The sequence below is a fragment of the Ctenopharyngodon idella genome, chromosome 14 (genome assembly GCF_019924925.1).
Source record: "Ctenopharyngodon idella isolate HZGC_01 chromosome 14, HZGC01, whole genome shotgun sequence".
Classification (NCBI taxonomy): Eukaryota; Metazoa; Chordata; class Actinopteri; order Cypriniformes; family Xenocyprididae; genus Ctenopharyngodon; species Ctenopharyngodon idella.
Genome location: NC_067233.1, coordinates 15,245,748 through 15,266,629, shown reverse-complemented (window position 1 = coordinate 15,266,629; position 20,882 = coordinate 15,245,748). Strand labels below are relative to the sequence as shown.

The 20,882-nt window shown below is 37.2% G+C and overlaps 4 protein-coding genes across 6 annotated transcripts; 3 read left to right on the top strand and 1 right to left on the bottom strand.

The window, feature by feature from the left end:
• Window positions 1-8: 8 nt before the first annotated feature.
• setd7 (SET domain containing 7, histone lysine methyltransferase) lies at window positions 9-5,475 on the top strand. Of its 2 annotated transcripts, none has more exons than XR_007933388.1 (8): window positions 9-442; window positions 1,170-1,299; window positions 2,889-3,090; window positions 3,253-3,442; window positions 3,551-3,657; window positions 3,848-3,965; window positions 4,103-4,260; window positions 4,423-4,445. XR_007933388.1 is itself a non-coding variant. In XM_051918282.1 (8 exons), the coding sequence occupies exons 1-8, from the start codon at window positions 403-405 to the stop codon at window positions 4,622-4,624; spliced, it is 1,122 nt and encodes a 373-aa protein (XP_051774242.1). In that variant the 5' UTR covers window positions 9-402; the 3' UTR covers window positions 4,625-5,475. The 2 variants fall into 2 exon arrangements, 1 of the variants encoding a protein (XP_051774242.1); XM_051918282.1 differs by having other exon boundaries at window positions 3,551-3,632; window positions 4,423-5,475.
• Window positions 5,476-5,598: 123 nt separating this feature from the next.
• zgc:113425 (uncharacterized protein LOC541425 homolog) lies at window positions 5,599-8,893 on the top strand. Of its 2 annotated transcripts, none has more exons than XM_051918290.1 (7): window positions 5,599-5,748; window positions 6,048-6,219; window positions 7,605-7,664; window positions 7,771-7,902; window positions 7,994-8,140; window positions 8,251-8,311; window positions 8,467-8,893. In XM_051918290.1, the coding sequence occupies exons 2-7, from the start codon at window positions 6,055-6,057 to the stop codon at window positions 8,571-8,573; spliced, it is 672 nt and encodes a 223-aa protein (XP_051774250.1). In that variant the 5' UTR covers window positions 5,599-5,748; window positions 6,048-6,054; the 3' UTR covers window positions 8,574-8,893. The 2 variants fall into 2 exon arrangements, with proteins under 2 accessions (XP_051774250.1, XP_051774251.1); XM_051918291.1 differs by lacking the exon at window positions 5,599-5,748 and adding an exon at window positions 5,755-5,916.
• Window positions 8,894-9,143: 250 nt separating this feature from the next.
• On the bottom strand, window positions 9,144-12,931 carry rab33ba (RAB33B, member RAS oncogene family a). The gene is made up of 2 exons (XM_051918289.1): window positions 12,484-12,931; window positions 9,144-11,703 (listed from the first exon to the last, which is right to left on the bottom strand). Exons 1-2 carry the CDS (start codon window positions 12,709-12,711, stop codon window positions 11,212-11,214), a joined length of 720 nt encoding a protein of 239 aa, XP_051774249.1. The 5' UTR covers window positions 12,712-12,931; the 3' UTR covers window positions 9,144-11,211.
• A 58-nt stretch (window positions 12,932-12,989) lies between these two features.
• ugl (ureidoglycolate lyase) lies at window positions 12,990-20,881 on the top strand. Its single transcript, XM_051918275.1, has 16 exons — window positions 12,990-13,096; window positions 13,198-13,378; window positions 13,607-13,735; window positions 13,970-14,188; window positions 14,393-14,483; window positions 14,601-14,677; window positions 14,897-15,007; window positions 15,098-15,157; window positions 15,252-15,408; window positions 15,490-15,688; window positions 17,896-17,974; window positions 18,094-18,186; window positions 18,524-18,596; window positions 18,679-18,746; window positions 18,823-18,953; window positions 19,316-20,881. The coding sequence occupies exons 2-16, from the start codon at window positions 13,373-13,375 to the stop codon at window positions 19,482-19,484; spliced, it is 1,662 nt and encodes a 553-aa protein (XP_051774235.1). The 5' UTR covers window positions 12,990-13,096; window positions 13,198-13,372; the 3' UTR covers window positions 19,485-20,881.
• The last annotated feature ends 1 nt before the right edge of the window (window position 20,882 follows it).

Genomic DNA, 20,882 nt, shown 5'->3' with positions numbered 1-20,882 from the left:
ACAGTATTTTGGGCGACCGTGGCATATTGAAGTCATAAACAACAAACATTTATTTCACAACAAAAAGCACAAAAGCTGTTGACAATGTCAGCTTGACATTGTCAGAGTAGGCTATTTTACTACGGTTTCGTCCGCATCGGCTGACAAATGTACGTTTTAGAACGGTTAACCAGTTAATTGAACCGAATCGTCCGAGTGAACCGATTCGCTAAAATGATTCCGACTTCCCAACGCTACAGAAACAGCGCACTTGCGTACGAAATCAGTGCTGGCCTTTCGGCGCTGATGATGTCAGACACTGTGCGCCGGGAACTGTCAGCTCTGCGCTGCGGAAGCTTCCGCGACAGGCATATATAGAAGCAGCCCGTTATACCTCTAATAAACAACAGAGGAAGCGCAAACATGGACAGCGATGATGACAATATGGAAGAAGTGGTGGAAGGTACGGCAAGCGTATTCACAAACGATGCGGTGTGCGCAAGTTTGTTTTGATCGTCTTCTCGGCTGTCAGGCTGAACTTTTATGCAGTCTCATTCCGCCGAAGATTAGCCTACCGACAGCTTTCCTCTGTACACAAGCTGTCAAACACACGAGGCCCGTAAGCTTTGGACTTTTTAAAACCCCCAGATGACAGCGAGACCTATTTCGGCTTTAGACTTAGTTAAGATTCCTTCTTAAATCCCATGAACTGAGATACTACAGTATAAACAGAAAGTATAAACGTAGTTAGACAAATTTTTTCTTTTGAAATATCTTTCATTTTATTACATTATCTGACACTTTGTACAATATATAATCGTTTTAAGTAGCCTGTAAATGCATATATAGGTTGTATTTATAATTGCATGGACATAATATTGTTGTTGAAGCCACGTGGTTAAGAAAGTAAGGTGTTGACACAATAGTGCAAGCTCAGCTTTAAAGCTTGATCCAGAACTGCAGAGTCGCGTACAACGTGTCTCAGCTCTTTACTGTCATTATTAAACCCAGGGCTTCCATCAATTAGTGTACAATCACTTAGGATGTTTTTGCTATGTCAAGTATGAACTGAACTAATGTTATTAACCTGGTCCATTAAAAATAGTGTGTTATATTTAGGTATGGAGTGCATTAGTTATTCACCAATCTATTTTTTGCTTATCTCTGATTACAATGTCATGACTTTTTAGGACCACTGGATGAGGATGACCAGCCTCATGGCTTCTGTACTGTGACCTACTCCTCCAGTGACCGATTTGAGGGACACTTTGTTCATGGGGAGAAGAATGGAAAAGGAAAATTCTTCTTTTTTGATGGCAGGTTTGAGACTTGCGGTGTATGTTTGCACCATTGTTAAGTTTATTATTGATTTTCATTGTTTGATTTAATAATGGAATATTAATCACTGTTGATTAGACTCTCTCAGATTTAATTATTTCAATCATTCCAACTCTCAATATAGATTTGTAATACAACCCCCCCAAAAAATAGTAAAATGCAATAAAATTAAGAATCTGTAATTTGTTAACTATCTTGAACCATTATTTAACAATAGATTACATTAGAATACATTACAATTAGAATTATTAGAATACATAACAATAGAATACATTATTTGACAAAAGTACAAAGAAAAAAATGTAAATGTTTTCACTGACCAAATTAGTTGTATTTTATAAATGTAAACAAATTTTGATTTTGATGGCTGCAAGACTCCCAAAAAATTGGGAGAGAGGCAAAATAATAGTAAAAAGATCTCAGAATAAGTTAAATGGTTTTGAAACGGTCCACAATTAGCAGGTGAATTGTTAATAGGTGAGGGTATTGTGTTTGGGTATAAAGTTAACATCCACCAAAGACTCGGTTTTGCAAGCAAAGATGGGTCATGGCTCACCAGTTTGTGCTAAATTTCATGAGAGAATTGTCAAACAATTAAAAAATCACTTTTCTCAATGTAAGATTGTACTCAACTGTACTATTTTGAGACACCATGAATATGATCTAAAATGTGCTTTTAACATACTATCATACTAACTAAAAATGAATTTAGTTACCACTTGTAGTACACTTGAACCCATCTTTCATACAAAGTGTACAAGTGGTAACTAAATACATTTTTAGTTAGTATGATAGTATGTTAAAAGCACATTTTAGTTCATATTCATGGTGTCTCAAAGTAGTGCAGTTGAGTGGTAACTAAGTGTTAACTAAATAATTTTTTTAATACAGAGATAGTATGTTAAAAGCACATTTTAGTTCATATTCATGGTGTCTCAAAACAGCACAGTTGAGTACACTTAGATGTTCTTAAGTCTATCTTAATAAGTACTAAAGAAGAATTTTTAGTATATTAAGTACAAAATTAGTGCATGAAAATAGAGCATTTTAAGTATATTATGGAAGTGTACTTTTTTTCACCTGGGAATGGATTGTAAGTTAGATTGGTCTGCTAGATCTGCTACGCTGCTGCTGCTGGTAAACTATGAAGAGAACCACTGTTGCAGATCTAGACGGGGTGCTTGGCATGGAGGACTAGAAAAAATTGAAATTCCCATGACCTGCGTGATTGAACTATACCAGGTTGGGATGGAAAAAAATAACGTTGCGTAAATGGGAAAGCCAGATTGATTAGCTGCGCTGCTGGCTTGGGAGAACCAGTCAACTGCCCAGAAGAGTTTCATGAATGAACTGTGCATATAGTTTAGAATCATATCATTCTGAGTGAGTATCATTCAAATGCAGCAGTCTTAGATGTAATTAACATGCAGAATTTCCTTTTGCCCATTCTATTTGCTTCTCTTTGGTGTCCTATTTATGTACACTTAAAAAGCTTATTTGGATCAATTTAATTATAGCAGATAAATGTAATTATTTTTCACCTGCATATTACATTTTTCCCCCCTCTATAGTACGCTGGAGGGTTTCTATGTGGACGATGCTTTGCATGGCCAGGGCATTTATACTTACGAGGATGGAGGAGCATTACATGGGACTTACGTAGACGGCGAGCTCAATGGACCTGCTCAAGAGTTCAATCCAGACGGTCAACCGGTCTTCAGGGGCCAGTACAAGGACAACATTCGCTGTGGCATGTGCTGGGTCTACTACCCGGTTAGTTTTGCTCTAACATAAAGCACTTTAACAGGACAAGATAAACTGTATTGACCATTTGTTATTATGTCATAACATATTGAACTCGGGACGTGAACAGTCTATTGAAAAGTTCCAGGTTTATGTGTATACAAGTTTTCATTTCTTTTCTGTTGTCTAAAGGATGGCGCCTGCGTGGTGGGAGAAGTGAATGAAGATGGAGAGATGACAGGAAAGGCAGTGGCTTATGTTTACCCTGATGGGCGTACAGCTCTGTATGGTTCCTTTGTTGATGGAGAACTGATTGAGGCCCAACTTGCCACTCTTACCACCCAAGAGAATGGCAGACCACACTTCACTGTTGATCCAGACAGTTAGTAGTACTTTTATTTACACTCTCATATGTCTTATCTGAAACTGTTTACCTGTTGATTCACTTTGTATTAGTTCTAGGTTAATCTTTCTTTTCTGACTCTCTTAGGTCCTGTTTACTGCTACGATAAATCCACCTCGTCATGCATCGGCAGTCATAAACTGTTGCCTGACCCCTACGAAAGTCAACGGTTGGTGCAAGCTGTGATCAACCATGTAAACCTCAATCTATCAAATTTTGTTTTGAACAGAAAACATGTACTTATTTGTTCCAGTGATGGATTTTCTGGTGGTCTTGTCTTTTCAATGGGGGAGATTCAGTTGGTTCCCTAGTCTTAATACAATATTTCTCATGTCATCATCTTGTTGATTCAAGCTGAAAGGTGGTTTTCTTTTGGTTTAACAGTGTGTATGTGGGACATTCACTTATTTCTGGAGCTGGAGAAGGGCTATTTGCAAAAACTGGGGCTGAGGTTAACACAGTGATGGCTTTTTATAATGGTGTCCGCATTACACATACAGAGGTTTGTTTGTTTCCATTTTACATTATTCAGTGGCAGAATGTAAATACCTTTTCTTCTTCTTTTTTTTTTTTTTTTTTTAAGATGAATGGTGTGCTGAATTAAATAATTTTAAAATCTGTAAATGTTTAAATTAACAGGTGGACAGTCGTGACTGGTCCCTGAATGGGAACACTATTTCATTGGATGAAGACACTGTGATTGATGTTCCGGAACCTTTCAATCTGACTGAGAATTATTGTGCTTCTCTAGGCCACAAGGCCAATCACTCCTTCACTCCAAATTGCAAATATGACCCGTGAGTGTGAACGTATATTTCAGAAATTGTGCTTTTGTTTCCTATTTTAACTTGAGTAGAATTTTGTTGAATACTTCAATATAAATAAATCATATTGTTGGACAATATTGTATTGATTAGTAATGTTACTGTTGTACTAACAGCTGTTTTTTACGTGTCCAGGTATGTCCATCCTCGTTTTGGGCAAATAAAATGCATCCGAACAATCCGTGCCGTGGAGAAGGACGAAGAACTCACTGTTGCTTATGGTTATGACCATGAGCCATCAGGGAAGTCTGGTCCAGAGGCACCAGAATGGTACACAAAGCAATTGCTGGAGTTTCAGCAGAGGGTGTCAGGAAAAGGGGCTGACGAGACCTTCTAAGACCCTTCTCACCACCGCTGTCCTGAAAAACATTATCTCCTATCCCAGCCTTTAACTACCACCAGAAACTCTAACTCTGTCCTTTGACTATCTTGCAGCTAGCAATTACAAATAATCACACTTCTGAACTGATTTCTGGCATCCTCATCCATTTACAAGTATTTTAACTGTGAAATCCTTGCTCAGATCACTGAGCAAGCTACAAAATTCTATGGTTCTACAATGTGGAAGGATCTAGTATGTGTGTCAGTTTGTGACTGAGTTGGCTGGTTACAAGAATACTAAGATTGAATAAGAGCAAGTGATTTAAAAGGCATTTTGACTGAAATCCATAAAGCGGAGTGGAATTGGAAAGTTTTAAAGACTTTTTTATCTATTCCTTGAGATATTCAACCTCTTTACCACAACTCGTGTTAACCATGCAGTATTAAACCAGTATAGTGTCTTTTGCTGCTCTGCTCATGTTTCCCCCAAAGAAAATATAAATGTGTTGTTATTACCACATATACGCTATTCTCCATTAGCTTGTACGACCAGCTACAGTTAAGTTTAAATAGTCTCTAGTTGTCTTGAAGTACAGTATTATACCGGCAAGGTCATTTATTTATTTATTTGTGATATTTTTGAGTGTTTGTTTTTTTTTTACACACCAAGTGTACAATGAAAAATCTACACCGCAAACAGAAGGTTTATGTAAGGTGTACTTTATATGTTGGAAAATGACTGAACAGAGAGTGTATCTGAGACTAAGGCACAAGGTTAAGAGTAATCTTTCTACTGAAATGTACTTCAGCTTTTGATATGCAAAAGCTATCAAAGATTTATCAATAAAACTCCAGCATAGAACACAAGTTCATTTGACTCATCTTTTCAGCGTTCTCAGTTATGTAAGGATAAAACTTAGAAAATATGAATTTGATGTTGTTTATGCCAAAATGCAGGAATATTTAATGCCAAAGTAATCAGGTCAGCACTCCCTGTCGCTGTGAATAGCCATACGATGGGGGCGTGGCCATCGTGCTGCACCTGCGCGCGCGCGCCAGGTAAATGAGTGACACGCTGGGCTTCACCGCTTTCTTCTAAACAAAAGCGGTCCGGAAGTGATAAAGGGAAAAACGGCGTAGGTAAATACAAATTTATTCTAATTTAGAGGACATAAATAACGTTGTACTTATTAAAAAGGTGTAGCATAGGTTTAGAATATCATTTAGTAAAATTACTTTAGTAAAGTGGTTTTGTAGTTCCAGAATCAACACACAAACGTGGAAAGCGATAGTGACTTGCTGTTTCAAGTCAGTATACGTTTGATGAAGGATCCAACTCAGTTAAAGACATAATAGTGAAAGAGTTTTCTCTTTTAAATAATATTTCTGATCATAAAAATACATATCTGCTTTTGTTTGATTCTTCTCTCCCGCTGAAGGCCTGAGATGGACCGTTACAGGTATTTCATCTTTAATCAGAAGAGTGTGGTGGTCCTCGGCATCCTTCAGGTGGCGTGCGCGGGGCTTTGCGTGGTTTGCGGTTTTATGGATGCAGTCTTCCGCAAAAGCACTACTCTGAGTGAAACTAGGGCTCCACTCTGGGCTGGACTGGTGAGAAAGCTTAAAACTTACAATTTGTTTATTTCAAAAATATTTACATGGCTTCCACAGTTAACCAATAATGCACCATTCCAGTATGCCAGTAGGCCTATATTGTTGGCAAACTGGGACAGGGTCAAGGTCACATAAAAAAGATTAATATGACCGTTTTGTTGTATCCCTATCAAAATATATCACATTTCATTATTTTATAACCTTAACATGATTTTCTTTTTCTCACTGCTGCTGAATGTGGTTTTATTCATTCATTAACAATTCCACTGTAGTATCCGACTCTTTGTGATTCTATACCTCTGTCTCTTGCCATACACGAGAGACTGTCTATAAATGATTTTCAGTGGAAGGTTACAAGGTCTTTCCCTAACCCTCCCCATTACATGGCTTGGGACTCACACACACATGCATTCACACCTATGGATAATTTAGCATCTCCAATTCACCTATACTGCATATCAACTTGAAAGAACTTAAAGGGTTAGTTCACCCAAAAATGAAAATAATGTCATTTATTACTCACCCTCATGCCGTTCTACACCCGTAAGACCTTCGTTAATCTTCAGAACGCAAATTAAGATATTTTTGTTGAAATCCAATGACTCAATGACATTTCCTCTCTCAAGATCCATAAATGTACTAAAAACATATTTAAATCAGTTCATGTGAGTACAGTGGTTCAATATTAATATTATAAAGCGACAAGAATATTTTTTTGTGCACCAAAAAAACCTCCAAAATAACGACTAATATAGTGATGGCCGATTTCAAAACACTGCTTCAGGAAGCTTTGGAGCGTTGTGAATCAAATCATAGATTCGGAGCGCCAAAGTCACGTGATTTCAGCAGTTTGGCGGTTTGACATGCGATGCGAATCATGATTCGACACAAAAGATTCATAACGCTCCGAAGCTTAATGAAGCACTATATAAGTCGTTATTTTATTTTTTTGGCGCACCAAAAATATTCTCGTCACTTTATAATATTAATATTGAACCACTGTACTCACATGAACTGATTTTAATATGTTTTTTGTACATTAATGGATCTTGAGAGAGGAAATGTCATTGCTAGCTATGCAGGCCACACTGAGCCATCGGATTTCAACAAATATATCTTAATTTGTGTTCCGAAGATGAACGAAGGTCTTACGGATGTGGAACAGCATAAGGGTGAGTAATAAATGACATTATTTTCATTTTTGGGTGAACTAACCCTTTAATGTTTTTTTTTTTGTTTTTTTTTGTTTTTTTAGGAATGGAAGATTATGAACATAATGATAAAGAATAGGCTTTGGTATCCCACTTGAAATGCATTCACCCTATTGATGCTGAGAGATGGTGATTCTATAAGGCTCATTTCACTTTTTCTTCCTCTTTTAGATTATGGCTGCACCAGGTGTACTTGCCCTTTTCGCATCCCAGAAGAAAAATCCTATTTTGGTAATTCTTTTTTTTGTGAATTTATTCATCTAATCCACAATAATTTTTCCTGACAGTTGTCTCTTTCTATTTGTTGATATTAACACGCTCTCATTAATACTTTAAGGTAAACACCATGATCGTCTCCTCTGTGGTGTCACTTTTTGCTGTTGTGATCGTCTTTGTTTATGCTTGCGTCACTCTCAGCTATGGAGAGGAGGATGATGAGATCTTCCATGCCCATCCTATCCCTGAAGTGGTACAGTCACACCAGATCGTGTATAATTTGCTATCTGTTATACCCTCAGCTTAAAGTATAAAAATAGTTGATAAAGCTGTCTCCTGTGTAGAGGTTTGTCCTCAGCCGGATGGTAAAAGGCGCAAACAGCACCCTTCTGGTGGCCTGCATGGGGTCTCTGCTCTTTTCTTCTCTGATTGCATACGTTGGCTGTCGCAGTCTGCCGCTTTGCGGCTGCTACGATTCTGCAAATGGCATGGTGGGTGAAATCTATGTCTTTTATAAAACAAGGAAGTTGCAATATCTAAATGTTAATATACAGTACACAAGATTGAGCTGTTAAACACTGCATTGTTGGGTATTTTACAGGAGTTTCTAGTTCCTCAGAATGATCCTGTTACTCCCACTGAACTCATATGCACTTGGCAAGGTATGCAAGAGATGTTGCTGAAGTGGGTTTCTACACTGAGATAACAAAATCATATTTCATAAGTCATCTGCCACATGAGCTACAATGTATGCAATTATGATGATGTAAGTGAGGATGTGGCTGACTGTAATGTGATTTTATTTTTTCTCATGCAGATGGAGAAGAGCGAATCTTTAACTCCCCTGTGTCATTCATGGAACACTGTCCTGAGCAGGAGCAGCAAGACCTCGCCACGCTTCCACCGTATAGCAGACTAGCTTAGTAATTAATGTTTTAATTTTTTTTTAATGTATCTGGCTAGGCAAAATATCAAATATTGGGAGATTTAATTTATTAATTTGCCCCAGGATGTGTAAAATGTCCATATTTCATCAAGCTTGCTTGTTTCAATTCTACTTAAATGTGTTTCTTGATGTGTAAGTTATTATCAGTGCCATGTCAATTTTATATTATATCTTAAGTGTTTTTCTTCTAAAAGCATGTGCCTTAGCTTTATACTTTTTACATGATTTTACAGACTGATATTTTTGTATACATTAACCTGTATATATTTTACAATAAACAATTATTACAAATTAAGAATTCTAATTGACTCTTTATGGATCTAAAATGTCAACCTATTGCTTTTAAATGGATGTTCAGACTAATAAAACTAATCAGTTCCAGAAATGTCATTTGGACTATGCACTTGATGGTGGCACCCATATCAAAGGCAAAACAGTATAGTTTTTGAGATGCATTTCAGTTCATTACTTTAAAAAAAGTTTATAGTCTGACAAGAATTGATTTCCCATATGCACTTTATTTAGACAAATAAGGCACAACAGCAGTCTTCTGAAGTTCAAAGATGTTGTACTTTATTTCTTAGTAAAACATTAACTGTTAAAATCAAAACCTCAAGCATAATTTCTTTTGCACTCCTTTGAATATAGTAGATTGATGTTTTATATTGTTGATTTCCTCAAAACTATTACTTTCACTCAACTCAATGACCAACACTGAACACATGAATTGTATCAGATAAATGACTAGTAAAGATATGTTGTGCATGCTTGTGTTCTTGCATTGCAAGGTGCTATTTTATCAACTGTTGACCCCTGATATCATGTATTGGCTCATACACTGGTTTCAAAGATGCATAACTTATAACTTTATAATAATAAAAATGTAACATTTGATATTTGCTGCATTTGTAATTTTCAACAAATTTGTAACATTCTGTGGACTTTTGAGATCTGCCTCTATTTTACATTGCTATCTGTTATTAACGTGTTAATGCGGACAGAACAAATACAGTCTGAGTGACACTTGAAATAGTACAAACCAGTATAGACAACAAACAAGAGAACCCAGACAAAGAGTAGATCAATTCAGCATGAACCTACAAGAAGTAGGAACGTTCATGAGGTTTCTGGCATATTAATGAGATAATCCTTCTGTAAGCACCAGCTCAAAACGTTAAGCACAAATAGACAAGTCTTTACTATGCATTCAATATTTCAGGGCCATCATTAACCATGCACAATTCCTCAGCCAATCACATGCTCCGCTACTGTACCCCAATCAAACAATGAAACGCATCAGCTAATCAGGCCCTTAACCATCCCACTTCAAATAATTAATTGGAAATCATATGTAAAATCACTTTTTGGCAATTCCCCATTAAAAAAATAAATAAAAATAAACCGTCATGCCTGAGATTCTTTCATGCACTTCACAGGACCTGCTGTGCTGTTGCATTAAAGACATAAATGAATATTCCGTAATGGAATATGCAATAATGTGGGAAATAAAAGGGCCAAAGGGAAAGACAATTTAGCAAATAATTTAGCCATTAGCAAGTCTGTATATTTGTATTACACATTAAAATATAGATTGATATCAGACCTTTTGTTCAGATAAATGCCATGCACAGAGCCATGAATAATATGAGTTACTCATACTAATCTGTGATTATACAGTACAGATCACTTTCATTTTGCCTAACAAAGCAGTACTAAATTCCAAACATGACTGTAAACACTGATGTAAATATCGTCAGTAAATTCTTATCCCTTTTTAAACCACATCTAATTTCGAACTGATTCACAGAAAGGATTGGATAACGTGCTCCAGTAGATTTTATTTAGGTAAATGACTGCTAGAAGAAAATAAACTGGCAATAAATACAACACTGGCAGTGGACAAGGACTGGCTTTAAGACTTTTTTGGAAATGCAAGGATACTTTATTTACTTTATTTTCCTTTTTTTTTTTTCATATTCTTTCCTCGCTTCTCTAAGACCTATTAGCAGCTCTAATAAATAATCTGCGTTTAGTGAGTGTTTGCAGATTTGTCTTATCCCTTTGAGAGAACTCACAACTTTCACAGGAAGCGCCTGCATGTGTGTGGGTGAGAGAGAATGAGAGAACAAACAACAAACACAGACTAAACCAGATTCGGCATCTCACTTGGGAGGCTGAAGTGATTTAACGGAACGGTTTCATCTAATTTTGGCGAGAAAATTGTTTCAAAGATATGATTAAAAAGGCAACATCTTGTATGACAATTTCACCCTTCAATTCCCCTGCAGAACTGACAAAACTAGTAGGTAAATGTAGTGAAAGTGTTTGGCAGTGGCATATGAAATGTGTATATGTAAGGTACATTGGCCTACATGCAACTTGTCAAAGCCTCTGGTGAGTGATGGAAAAACATTTTCCTAAGGTAGTTTCCTCTAAGTAATGGCCAGATTCTGAACGTCAGATAATTTGAGAATAAATCTTCCTGTGTCCGTAATCCTGGACTTCTGCTTCACAGATAACACAAAAGTACCTCTACATCTGCTTCTCTAAAAAGTGCTTCACCTTTGTCATCTCTGTCCTGTAAAGAGGTTCCTCCTCCCCTAAACATGTACTTCATTAGCTCCTCCAACAACCACAGCCCCAACTTTCCCTGTCCTCCTCATCCTGCCTCCTGAGAGTGACAGTATCTCCTGATCCGCAAGGTAGCTGGCTTAACACCAGCGGTTTCTGAGATTTCAGCTTGTGCGCCACCGTCATAAAAATGGCCTCTACGTGGTCACTATTATTCCGACTGCCATCATCGTTTCCGTAGGGGTTTTTGGCAGAGGTCTCGAACAGTGGCATTGAGTGTGCATCGGCAAACTGCTGTGCTACGTCAGTGCTCACTTGTGCGGCGTGACGCAGGTCGCATTTGTTGCCGACCAGGATTCTGGGCACCTCCTGGCCCAGGGCATGCTGACGGCACTCCTCAATCCATGCCGGAAGGCTACGGAAACTAGCAGCATTGGTGACGTCATAGACAAACACCACAGCGTGGACGTTGCGGTAGTAGTGCTGCACCATACTCTTACGGAAGCGCTCCTGACCTGCAGTGTCCCACAACTGGACCTGGTAGAGAGAAAAAGGGAAAGCAATTAGCTGTCAAATTATGTCTTCATACCATACATATCTGTTCTTTAAACAGGAGAATTCAGGGTGTGTTCATGCGTAAATAACAACACAGGCAGGTATAATGTGCATGATAAAAGTCTTGAGCATGAGAGGTTGTCAAAATTTACACTTAGTAAATTTGAATAATATTTCATAAAGTAAACAAAGAGTCACTTTTGATGAACACATAGTGGAGCAACATTGGTTTACTTAATTATCCATACAGCATTTTCTCTTTTAGAAAAATCTAAATTCTATAATAAAATACACATTTAAATATATCTTACTAAGATCTTACTATTAATACTTACTATTACTTAATATCTTACTAATTATTGGGAGATACAGAGTGGCAACTGATATTTATATGCGTTTTATTTACGTATTCTACTATATTGTTACAAAAATTTAATTGATTTAAAATAAATACTATCAGAATTTCATCTTACTTTTTGGCCATATAAATATCATCTGCACCAAATTGCATATTTTTGCTCAGTTTAGGCCTCTGAATAAAATTGAGGTAAATTTTCCTCCCCAAGTGTATCGAATATGATACAAAACATGAAGCACATGTGCAAGCATTTTTAAAAGATCTTTTTTAAAAAATATACTGTTCTGCTCCATTAAAAAATCTTTTTCTGACTATTATTTCACATGTCATGCTTTACTTGGCTAAAACAACGCACAATGGAATAATTTATCACAATAACCTTCTAAAATTATAAGCATCCTCACCTTGATTTTCTCGCCGTCTATTTCAATCACCTTCTCCCGAAAATCCACACCTATAGTGGCCTCAGTCTTGTCTGGAAACTTGCCCGCACAGAATCTATAGGTGAGGCAAGTCTTGCCAACTCCAGAGTCTCCGATCACGATAATCTTAAAGATTCGAGTCCGTGGGGGAGGCAGCGAAGAGCTGGTCAAAGATGAGCTAAATTCAAAAGAAGACTCGATATCTGCCATACTGTCTTCCTATATAGAGAAACAAGTGACAGACGGACACAGTGCAAATGTACTAACGGGTCAAATAAGCGATTCAAACGCAGGCTTAGCTTAACCTTCAGCCCTTCAACTCAAGCTTCATGTGCAAAACTTAGAGATTCAAACGTCGGTGAGTGTATTTTACGTGTTGACCGGTTGCCTCCGCATTTTGCTGATGCATTCTTGGCGGAGTCCTCTTACACTGTTTGGGTCTGTAGCCACGTACGACGTTGGCATAACTGTAATCTCGCGAGAAGTTACAGAATACTGAGAGCGTTTGTTTGGTACTTCACAGAAAAAAAACATAACAAAACTGACCACTGTAAACGGAGCACACAAAACACACACCCACAAACTAAATAAATATGTAAGTAATTAAATTGAATTAATATATTTGTTTTACATTATATTCAAACAATGGGCTGGAATTTTACTTGCAGGGATGACTTGTTATTTGTTACATTGCAGGAGAATGGACTAAAAAGATTCAGTTGGGTTCGTTCACTGATTCATTTGCTTAAAAGCTTCAAAACACCGATTCGTTCACGAATGAAACCTCACTACACTATAGTCATGTGTGGCTTCAAGTAAACAGTGACACTTACCAAAGTCCAACTCTAGATTTACTGAACCACTGCAGAAAATGTTGGTAAGTTCTTACAGTTTGTTACGATTTAAAACAGTAATAAAACACTCAATAAAATGTTTAAAGTTTATTCGCTAAAATGTGTTCATTATGTTCATATATTTGCTTGAATTTATATATTTTTAAGTGTGTCACAATGTCACTGAATGGTAATGTGCAGCACTATATGATGAAACTGCTGTTTGGTGTCAGTGTCTGGAGATCATGCAGGTTTAATGTGCTGATAAATAGGTATATCAAGGAGTTGAGCTGGAAACGCCTCCCTCAGGACTGGAGAGAGAGTTTCATACTTTATTTAACTCTGATGCTCTGCAATTTCTGTCTGAACTCATTTCTAACTTCCAACCAGAGGTTGACAAGGTATCGGGATCCCACTTTTTACTTGTATAAATCATTTCTAATAGTATTTACAGCTTGTTTTAAACGAACAAAATAGTGTATAATAGGCAATTATTTGATTTGTTGTGGATTATCTGCACAGAAAGTCATTTAAAAGCAAGGGAACCCAAATTACAAATTTTTAATCATAACAATGTGTATGTATTTATTTTTTGGATGAGTTTTTATTTAGAGATATTCTCACTCTTTTACAAGGTTTTGAACTTGAGAGTCCTAAGGAAAGTTCAATTGGATCTTACTGGAGAGTTACCAGGCTTTCTGCAGGACACAGCTCACATCCGAAATGATCCAAGCTGGAGAGTTAACCCAGTTCCAGACAGATTACACTGCAGACATGTGGACATTGGTGACCTTTCACCGTGTAATACACAACGCCTTATTATGGGACTCAAATCTACTGCCCAAGGGTTACAGGTAGTACTTGGTTGTACCAATATGATGGTGACATACAATAAATGAAAGCTCCAAAAATATATTCTATTCTACAGTGCACTGAATACAAAAAAAGATGTACTGTATACACAATTTGTATGTATCAGTGATTTTAGTTTATTTGCATTTATAATTGGTTTGGCACCATCTAATTTGTGATTGTACTATTGTTCCGTTCTGTTGTAGATTGATTTTGATGATGGCAACTGCCCAACATATCGCAATCAAATAAAGGGCATTTATAACGTTTACCTGGCTGTGCACAACCAGTTTCAAGGTGAGTCTCATGTCATCTCTTGTTACTTGGTTTATTAAAACTGTAATGAACCATTCCCATCCCATCCGAATGTCTGGAAAGCATGTGTTAACAATGTGTCACATTTGTTTTAAATAGATGTACCACCCATTTCTCAGGCTCCAGTGCTGATGCTCCGTCCTCGAGCGTGGAACATGGTGGAGCACAACATGATGGTATGGATCTGTAGTGAGCTGGTGTAATGGCACAGATCAGGATATCTGTGATAGACTGTCCATGTGTCGGTTTATTTGAAACTGATCTAGTTCCATCTTTCACATTGCAATGATTTAATGTTCTATTGTAAGATTTTTCTAGTTTTCAAATTATAACCACTTACAGCCACAAATGAGATCTTGGTAGTGAGAAGACTATGAGCATCTGTTTCTCTGTAGGTGAATGGTCGAGAGGTTCCTGGTCCATTGTTTGATTTTGGTCTGCTGATGTTTCATAATGCAAAACTCCTTCTTCAAAATCAGAGTGGCCCTTTTTTCTACTTGTCCAAGGTCAGTGTCAGATGTTACTTCGTTTACGAGGACAGAACTTCAGTGTAGTATCAAACATGTCCTAGAAAATCTACATGTTTTGTTGTACAGGTTGAGAGCTACATGGAGGCCAGATTGTGGAGTCAGATTTTTTTCTGGACTGAGAAGAAGGTGCAGATCGAGATTACATATGTTCCATTGCACTTTTAACTACCATACAGTTTATTTCCTAACATATTCTGATATTGATTGAATTATTTTGTAGCTTGGCCTGCCACCGGGCTGTATAAAGGCTACCGTGCTGATTGAGTGTGTCCTGGCATCGTTCGAGATGGAGGAGATTTTGTATGAGCTCAAGGAGCACTCTGCTGGTCTCAACTGTGGCATCTGGGATTACTCAGCTTCATTTGTCAACAAATTCGGTCAGCTCATATGCATTCTGGAAATTTGACTAGTTTAAACCCAATTGCATCTCTAGTTAGTGACGATGGTTTACTTTCTAGGTCATCGAGCTGATTTCCTCCTCCCTGACCGCAGTAAGTATGTAGATATGGAGAAGCGTTTCCTGCACAGCTATATGGACCTTCTAGTGCAGACGTGTCACCGCAGGGGTGCCCTAGCAACAGGTGGCATGGCAGCATTGCTGTTGCCTAGAGACAAAGAGAGTGACCTCTTCAAGACTGTACTCACTACTGTCACCAGGCAAGATGCAAATAACAGCTCTATGGTGATTTGAATCCAATCCATAATCACAATAAAATGCAGTGGCACATAAATCCTAATATGGCATAAAACATGAAATAGCCTTAATTTTTGTGTTATTTTAGATATCATTTTTTCATTTTGCTATATTAAGGTGGCTCTATTACTATTGATCAGGGTTGGATTTAAACTATCACATTAGCAATTTGAGGTCACATTAGCATAATTTTGCATGCAAAAAACGGGTCCATTGTCAGTACCCCAGACATTTGTGACCCTGGACCACAAAACCAGTCATAAGTCGCACGGGTATATTTGTAGCAATAGCCAACAATACGTTGTATGGGTCAAAATTATTGATTTTTCTTTTTTGCCAAAAATCATTAGGATATTAAGTAAAGATCATGTTCCATGAAGATATTTTGTAAATTTCCTACCGTAAATATATCAAAAATTATTTTTCTAAGTAATATGTCTTGCTAAGGACTTCATCTGGACAACTTTAAAGGCGATTTTTCTCAATAATTTGATTTTTTTGCACCCTCAGATTCCAGATTTTCTAATAGTTGTATCTCGGCCAAAAATTGTCCTATCCTAACAAAAAAAAAGCTTATTTAATCAGCTTTCAGATGATGTTTAAATCTCAATTTCCAAAAATTGACCCTTTTGTGGTCCAGGGTCACATTTATGAAGCACTGCTCTTACAGTTTCATAAGCAGCTTTCCGTGTGGTCCATGTGGCAATTTGAACAAAATCTTGTGGGGAATTTTTTCACCCTCACGCAAAACTCCGGATTGTATGAATTCCTATTGGAATGACTGGATTTCGCCTGCAAAATGTAGCCGATCAATGATAAATGTGACCTTAAGTATTAAAGTTTGACCTGTAATTCTGCACCATAGTTACAATGGACACACAATATACCTTAAAGTCCTCATTAAATCAAAATGTACGTTTTTTGGCTTTTAATATAAATATGTTCTATAATCTAGTGTGCTCCAATTCAATGACAAAATTTGCATTTAGAAGATATAAGTGTTTAAAACTTAAGAGTCTCTTACTTCCGCCAATATGGATCAACGATTTTGATGACATCACTCTGCACTTCAGCTTCTTATCAGATTTTCTGTCCAATCAAATGCTCTCTAGAATCTGAAGCGTCCCGCCCCCTACACTATAAACAGACGGTGAAGCTGCATCTGAAATCAGTCACTTGTTCACACAATTACTCTTTTCTAAATGGCGAATGGCACATAATGCATCACAAAATGTATCGGACCCATTTGAATTCTACTCAGAATGCTATATTTTAAAGCGATATGGAAGAGATTAGAAGGAGAAACAGTTGGACAGATTCGGCATTAGAAACAGCACTGATGTAGATGACGTAACATTGTAAATTACACACTTTTCAAACTACACATCCTCAGCATGATTATGTTCACTGTTTTGCTTTAGTAACAGATTTATATTAAATCTAAAAGAGGAATCTATTAGACTGTGGCTGTCATAATCTGTCTAATGCGGCTTTGCACTACTGGCTGTTTTCAAAAAAGGAGAGGAGCTGTTCGATATGTCCCGCCCTGTCTTCCTGTTTCAGTGGAAATTTTGCCAACACATTGAATAACGCTGTGCGTTTCAAGGCACTTCATTGGGCCTTTAAATCATGCACCTTGTTTTGGAGATAACCAATGTGACCGGGCTGACAGTTGTTGCCTTGCAGATGATAAAACTGGGGGGAAAAACATATAGGCCTATTCACACTGAAGGAGCAGCAGAAGCCTCTAAGGACCAGAATATAATATAGACTTGGCTGTAGGCTCTTTAGACTTAGAACTGTATGAAATCACCTAACAACCTTGGCAACTGCATAGCAATCATATACAGCTATTCAGAATACCTTAGCGACTACACAGGGATGCCCTGGAAACCATCTACAATACCCTAAAATTGCAAGGGCCTGTTTTGGACAGATGTACTCTACTCAAATTCATCAGAGACTCTACTTATGTCGTTAGAGTGCTGTGATCCATATTTGAATTGCCTGATCAGTCATATTAATTTGCAAAAGTTACGTTAAAGCCTGCATAACAATAATATAATGTATCAGTCTGTAGAGTGTGCTGGTCAAAAAAGACGAAACAGCTCATCCAGTTTTACTTCTGTATTTGTTCTCATTACAAATGATCTTTCTTGTGTTGCTTTAGACTTAAGTTACTGGAGATCAAAGCAGGAGTTGATGGGTTCATGGTTTACGACATGGACCTGATTAAGCCCATGCAAAAAGTAGGTGTCCAACATACTATAACAGGTTGTTCATGACTTCGCCATCACACCACTAGCATATATACATATAACAATTTTTTACATATAAAAAAAAATATAAAACTCTCTCTCACACACAGCTGTTCCAGCTTCACTCTCACAGTCAGAACCAACTCCTGCAGCTACGTGAAGACATCAGTGTGACCCCTGAGGACTTGCTCATCATGCCTGCAGTTAGTTAGAATTACATGTCAACTTATTAATAAATAGGTGGTCAAAGTCCCTTTCAAGGTCTTTGGTGTGGTGAGGTCTTGCAAAGTTACTTTATTTTACAGTACATGTACTTACAGTATACTTACCCAAGAAAGTACTGGTAATATAAGGTAACTACATGGGTTAAGGGTTAGTACCTAGTTATAACCCAGTTATTGTAATTGCTATAATATAGTACTTACATGCAGAATAGGACTGTAAAATAAAGTGCTACCCAAAGTTTTATTATAGTTCAAATGCAGTTGTCATTGTATTGATTTAAAATATGTAATTTTCAAGTGATTTACATTTCTATAGGGAGGAGTAACATTGTATGGACTGAGGTATAACATTGCTGTAGGAGTCCTCTTCATTGAAGCCTGGCTTTCAGGTACAAAACTTGATTTGACACTTTTATACTCTGTGCTCAGAAAAAAAAAATTGTTTTTATGGATATTAACATTGAACGACAGGCAGAGGTCATTTCTTCTATCTGGGGAAGGTTGAGGATTCAGCAACTGCAGAGATATCCAGATCTCAGGTCAGTTCACAACACTGCTCAGCTCACGTGGTACAATATAACACCATAGCTTATTCAAAGAGGCTGCTTTTATCAGGTTTGGCAGTGGATCCGGCACCAGGTGAGACTAGAGGATGATGGGATGGTAGTGACACGAGGTCTAGTCAGCAGCTTGGCTGAAGACCTGATTGGAGATCTTAAGGCAGCCATACATTGCCAAACAAGCAGGTAGAGAATGATGTACAGATGAAATACATTTGTTGGAATGTACACAAAATAAAGTGGGATTAAATTAACAAGAGACAATGTGTTGCAGTGATTTTACCATGGGTACAGGATGTTCTTGGGGACACTGTTCAATAGTTCAATAAACTATATAAAAAAAAATAGTTTGGAGAGACTGTTTATGGAGATTATAAAAAAGTGGTGTATTGGATTTTATTTAATGTCCCCCAGGGGAACTACTGTATTTATTAAATACAGTAGTTTGTCTAAATTAACATTATAAATCTGTTGCAGAGCTATGCCACCTGATTGCCCAAGAGCTCATATTGAGAAATACTGACCTTTTCTCTTTCCACCCTCTTTAGAGACCAAGAGAGGTTGATGACTGCTGTGTCCATGTTTCTAGAGATAGTGCAGAAGAATGATTTCCCAGAGTTCATCACTACATACCTTAACCTGGACCACACTTTCCTCAGCTCTCAGAGCCAACATGAGAACGGACCGACAGACGCGGTGCCCAAAGCCAGACTCTAAACAAGTCTAAGATTACTTCCACATCACAAGCATAATAATACATCCATGAATATGTTGCTGTAACATTTGTAAACCGCTAACTCTTCATACCAAGATTTTTTAGACAATTACGAAGATGGGTCAAAATGGTGTGTAAAAAAAAAAAGGGTGTGAACAAATTATTTCCATATACCAATAGCACAGTAGAGTTCAACCAAATTTTTTTTTTTTTCCCCTCAACCAATTGACTTAAAGGTGCAATGTGTAAATTTTAGCAGTATCTAGTGGCGAGGTTGCGAACTGCAACCAGCGACGCTCACCCCAAGACAAAGATGTCATCGTCTGAGACAGCAGAGAGTAGCTAGTGAAGCAATGAGGTTTCTTCTTACTTCTAACAAATAATGGTCTCTGTTCTAATAAACCAGACAACTACTACTACTACTACTTCTTGCGTATTCAACGTAGTGACGATGCAAGCTGCCTCTAAAACACGAACAATTTAGAAGAACAACAACATAGTGACTAAACGCGCTCTGTAGAGCGTTTGTCCATTTAGGGCTGCTGTAGAAACATGCCGGTGCAAAATGGCGACTTAACATGTAAGGGGACCAGCGGTGTATGTAGTCCGAAATGGCTCATTTGTAAGGTAATAAAAACATAACGGTTCATTATGTAAGGTCTTTATACACCAATGAAAACATAGTTATGTATATTATATTACATTTCTGTCAATAGATCCTCCCAAATTTTACACATGGCACCTTCAATTATATAAAATAAACCAAAACAATTAAAAATCAAGATATGTCTAATTGTAATTCAGCCCATCAACAACTACCTGGAAAATATATAATAATAATAATAATAATAATAATATTATAACTGGAATATATGAGGAAGCCTAATTTTAAAAGTGTGAATTTTAGACCCTGGAAGTTAATAAAATCATAAAACTATGATGAACATACATTTTGATTTTTCAAGTTAGGCCAAGTTCTAAATATTTTACAGGGTAGATATTATGACTGCAAAATATTTATAAAAATTCTAACTTTTTACTGGATAAAAACATGAGGATTTTTAAAGATAATCAAACAATGGGAAAAACCATGGGGTCTTTGAGTATTGTTGTGGATAACAGGGGGCCTTGGAGTCAAAATGGTTGAGAACAATTGCTATAGAACATAAATCAAGGGTATAATTCATTTTAATATATTCAAAAAGGTCATCTTATTTCCAAACATCAAGTAAAAGTAATGCCTAAACGAGTAAAGTAAAAACATACTTGAAAGCACAAATTTAACTTTAGCAGCCCCTTCGAATTCTTGTGGTCTGTATTTTCTAAGATTTGAAACTGTTACATCTTAAAGTGTACAACCAAATGTGGAAATTAAAAACAAAAACAGAAGTGCATCACAG

Excerpts from the sequence above, each read along its gene's own strand:
- setd7 (XM_051918282.1), top strand. The coding sequence starts at position 403 with ATGGACAGCGATGATGACAATATGGAAGAAGTGGTGGAAG. Across the intron at positions 443-1,169 it reads TATGGAAGAAGTGGTGGAAG|GACCACTGGATGAGGATGAC; the intron begins GTACGGCAAGCG and ends ATGACTTTTTAG. Across the intron at positions 4,261-4,422 it reads CCAAATTGCAAATATGACCC|GTATGTCCATCCTCGTTTTG; the intron begins GTGAGTGTGAAC and ends TTACGTGTCCAG.
- zgc:113425 (XM_051918290.1), top strand. The coding sequence starts at position 6,055 with ATGGACCGTTACAGGTATTTCATCTTTAATCAGAAGAGTGTGGTGGTC. Across the intron at positions 7,665-7,770 it reads AGAAGAAAAATCCTATTTTG|GTAAACACCATGATCGTCTC; the intron begins GTAATTCTTTTT and ends TAATACTTTAAG. Across the intron at positions 8,141-8,250 it reads ACGATTCTGCAAATGGCATG|GAGTTTCTAGTTCCTCAGAA; the intron begins GTGGGTGAAATC and ends GGTATTTTACAG.
- rab33ba (XM_051918289.1), bottom strand. The coding sequence starts at position 12,711 with ATGGCAGATATCGAGTCTTCTTTTGAATTTAGCTCATCTTTGACCAGC. Across the intron at positions 11,704-12,483 it reads TAGACGGCGAGAAAATCAAG|GTCCAGTTGTGGGACACTGC; the intron begins GTGAGGATGCTT and ends TCTCTCTACCAG.
- ugl (XM_051918275.1), top strand. Across the intron at positions 15,158-15,251 it reads TTTTCTGGACTGAGAAGAAG|CTTGGCCTGCCACCGGGCTG; the intron begins GTGCAGATCGAG and ends ATTATTTTGTAG. Across the intron at positions 15,689-17,895 it reads GTACTCACTACTGTCACCAG|ACTTAAGTTACTGGAGATCA; the intron begins GCAAGATGCAAA and ends GTGTTGCTTTAG.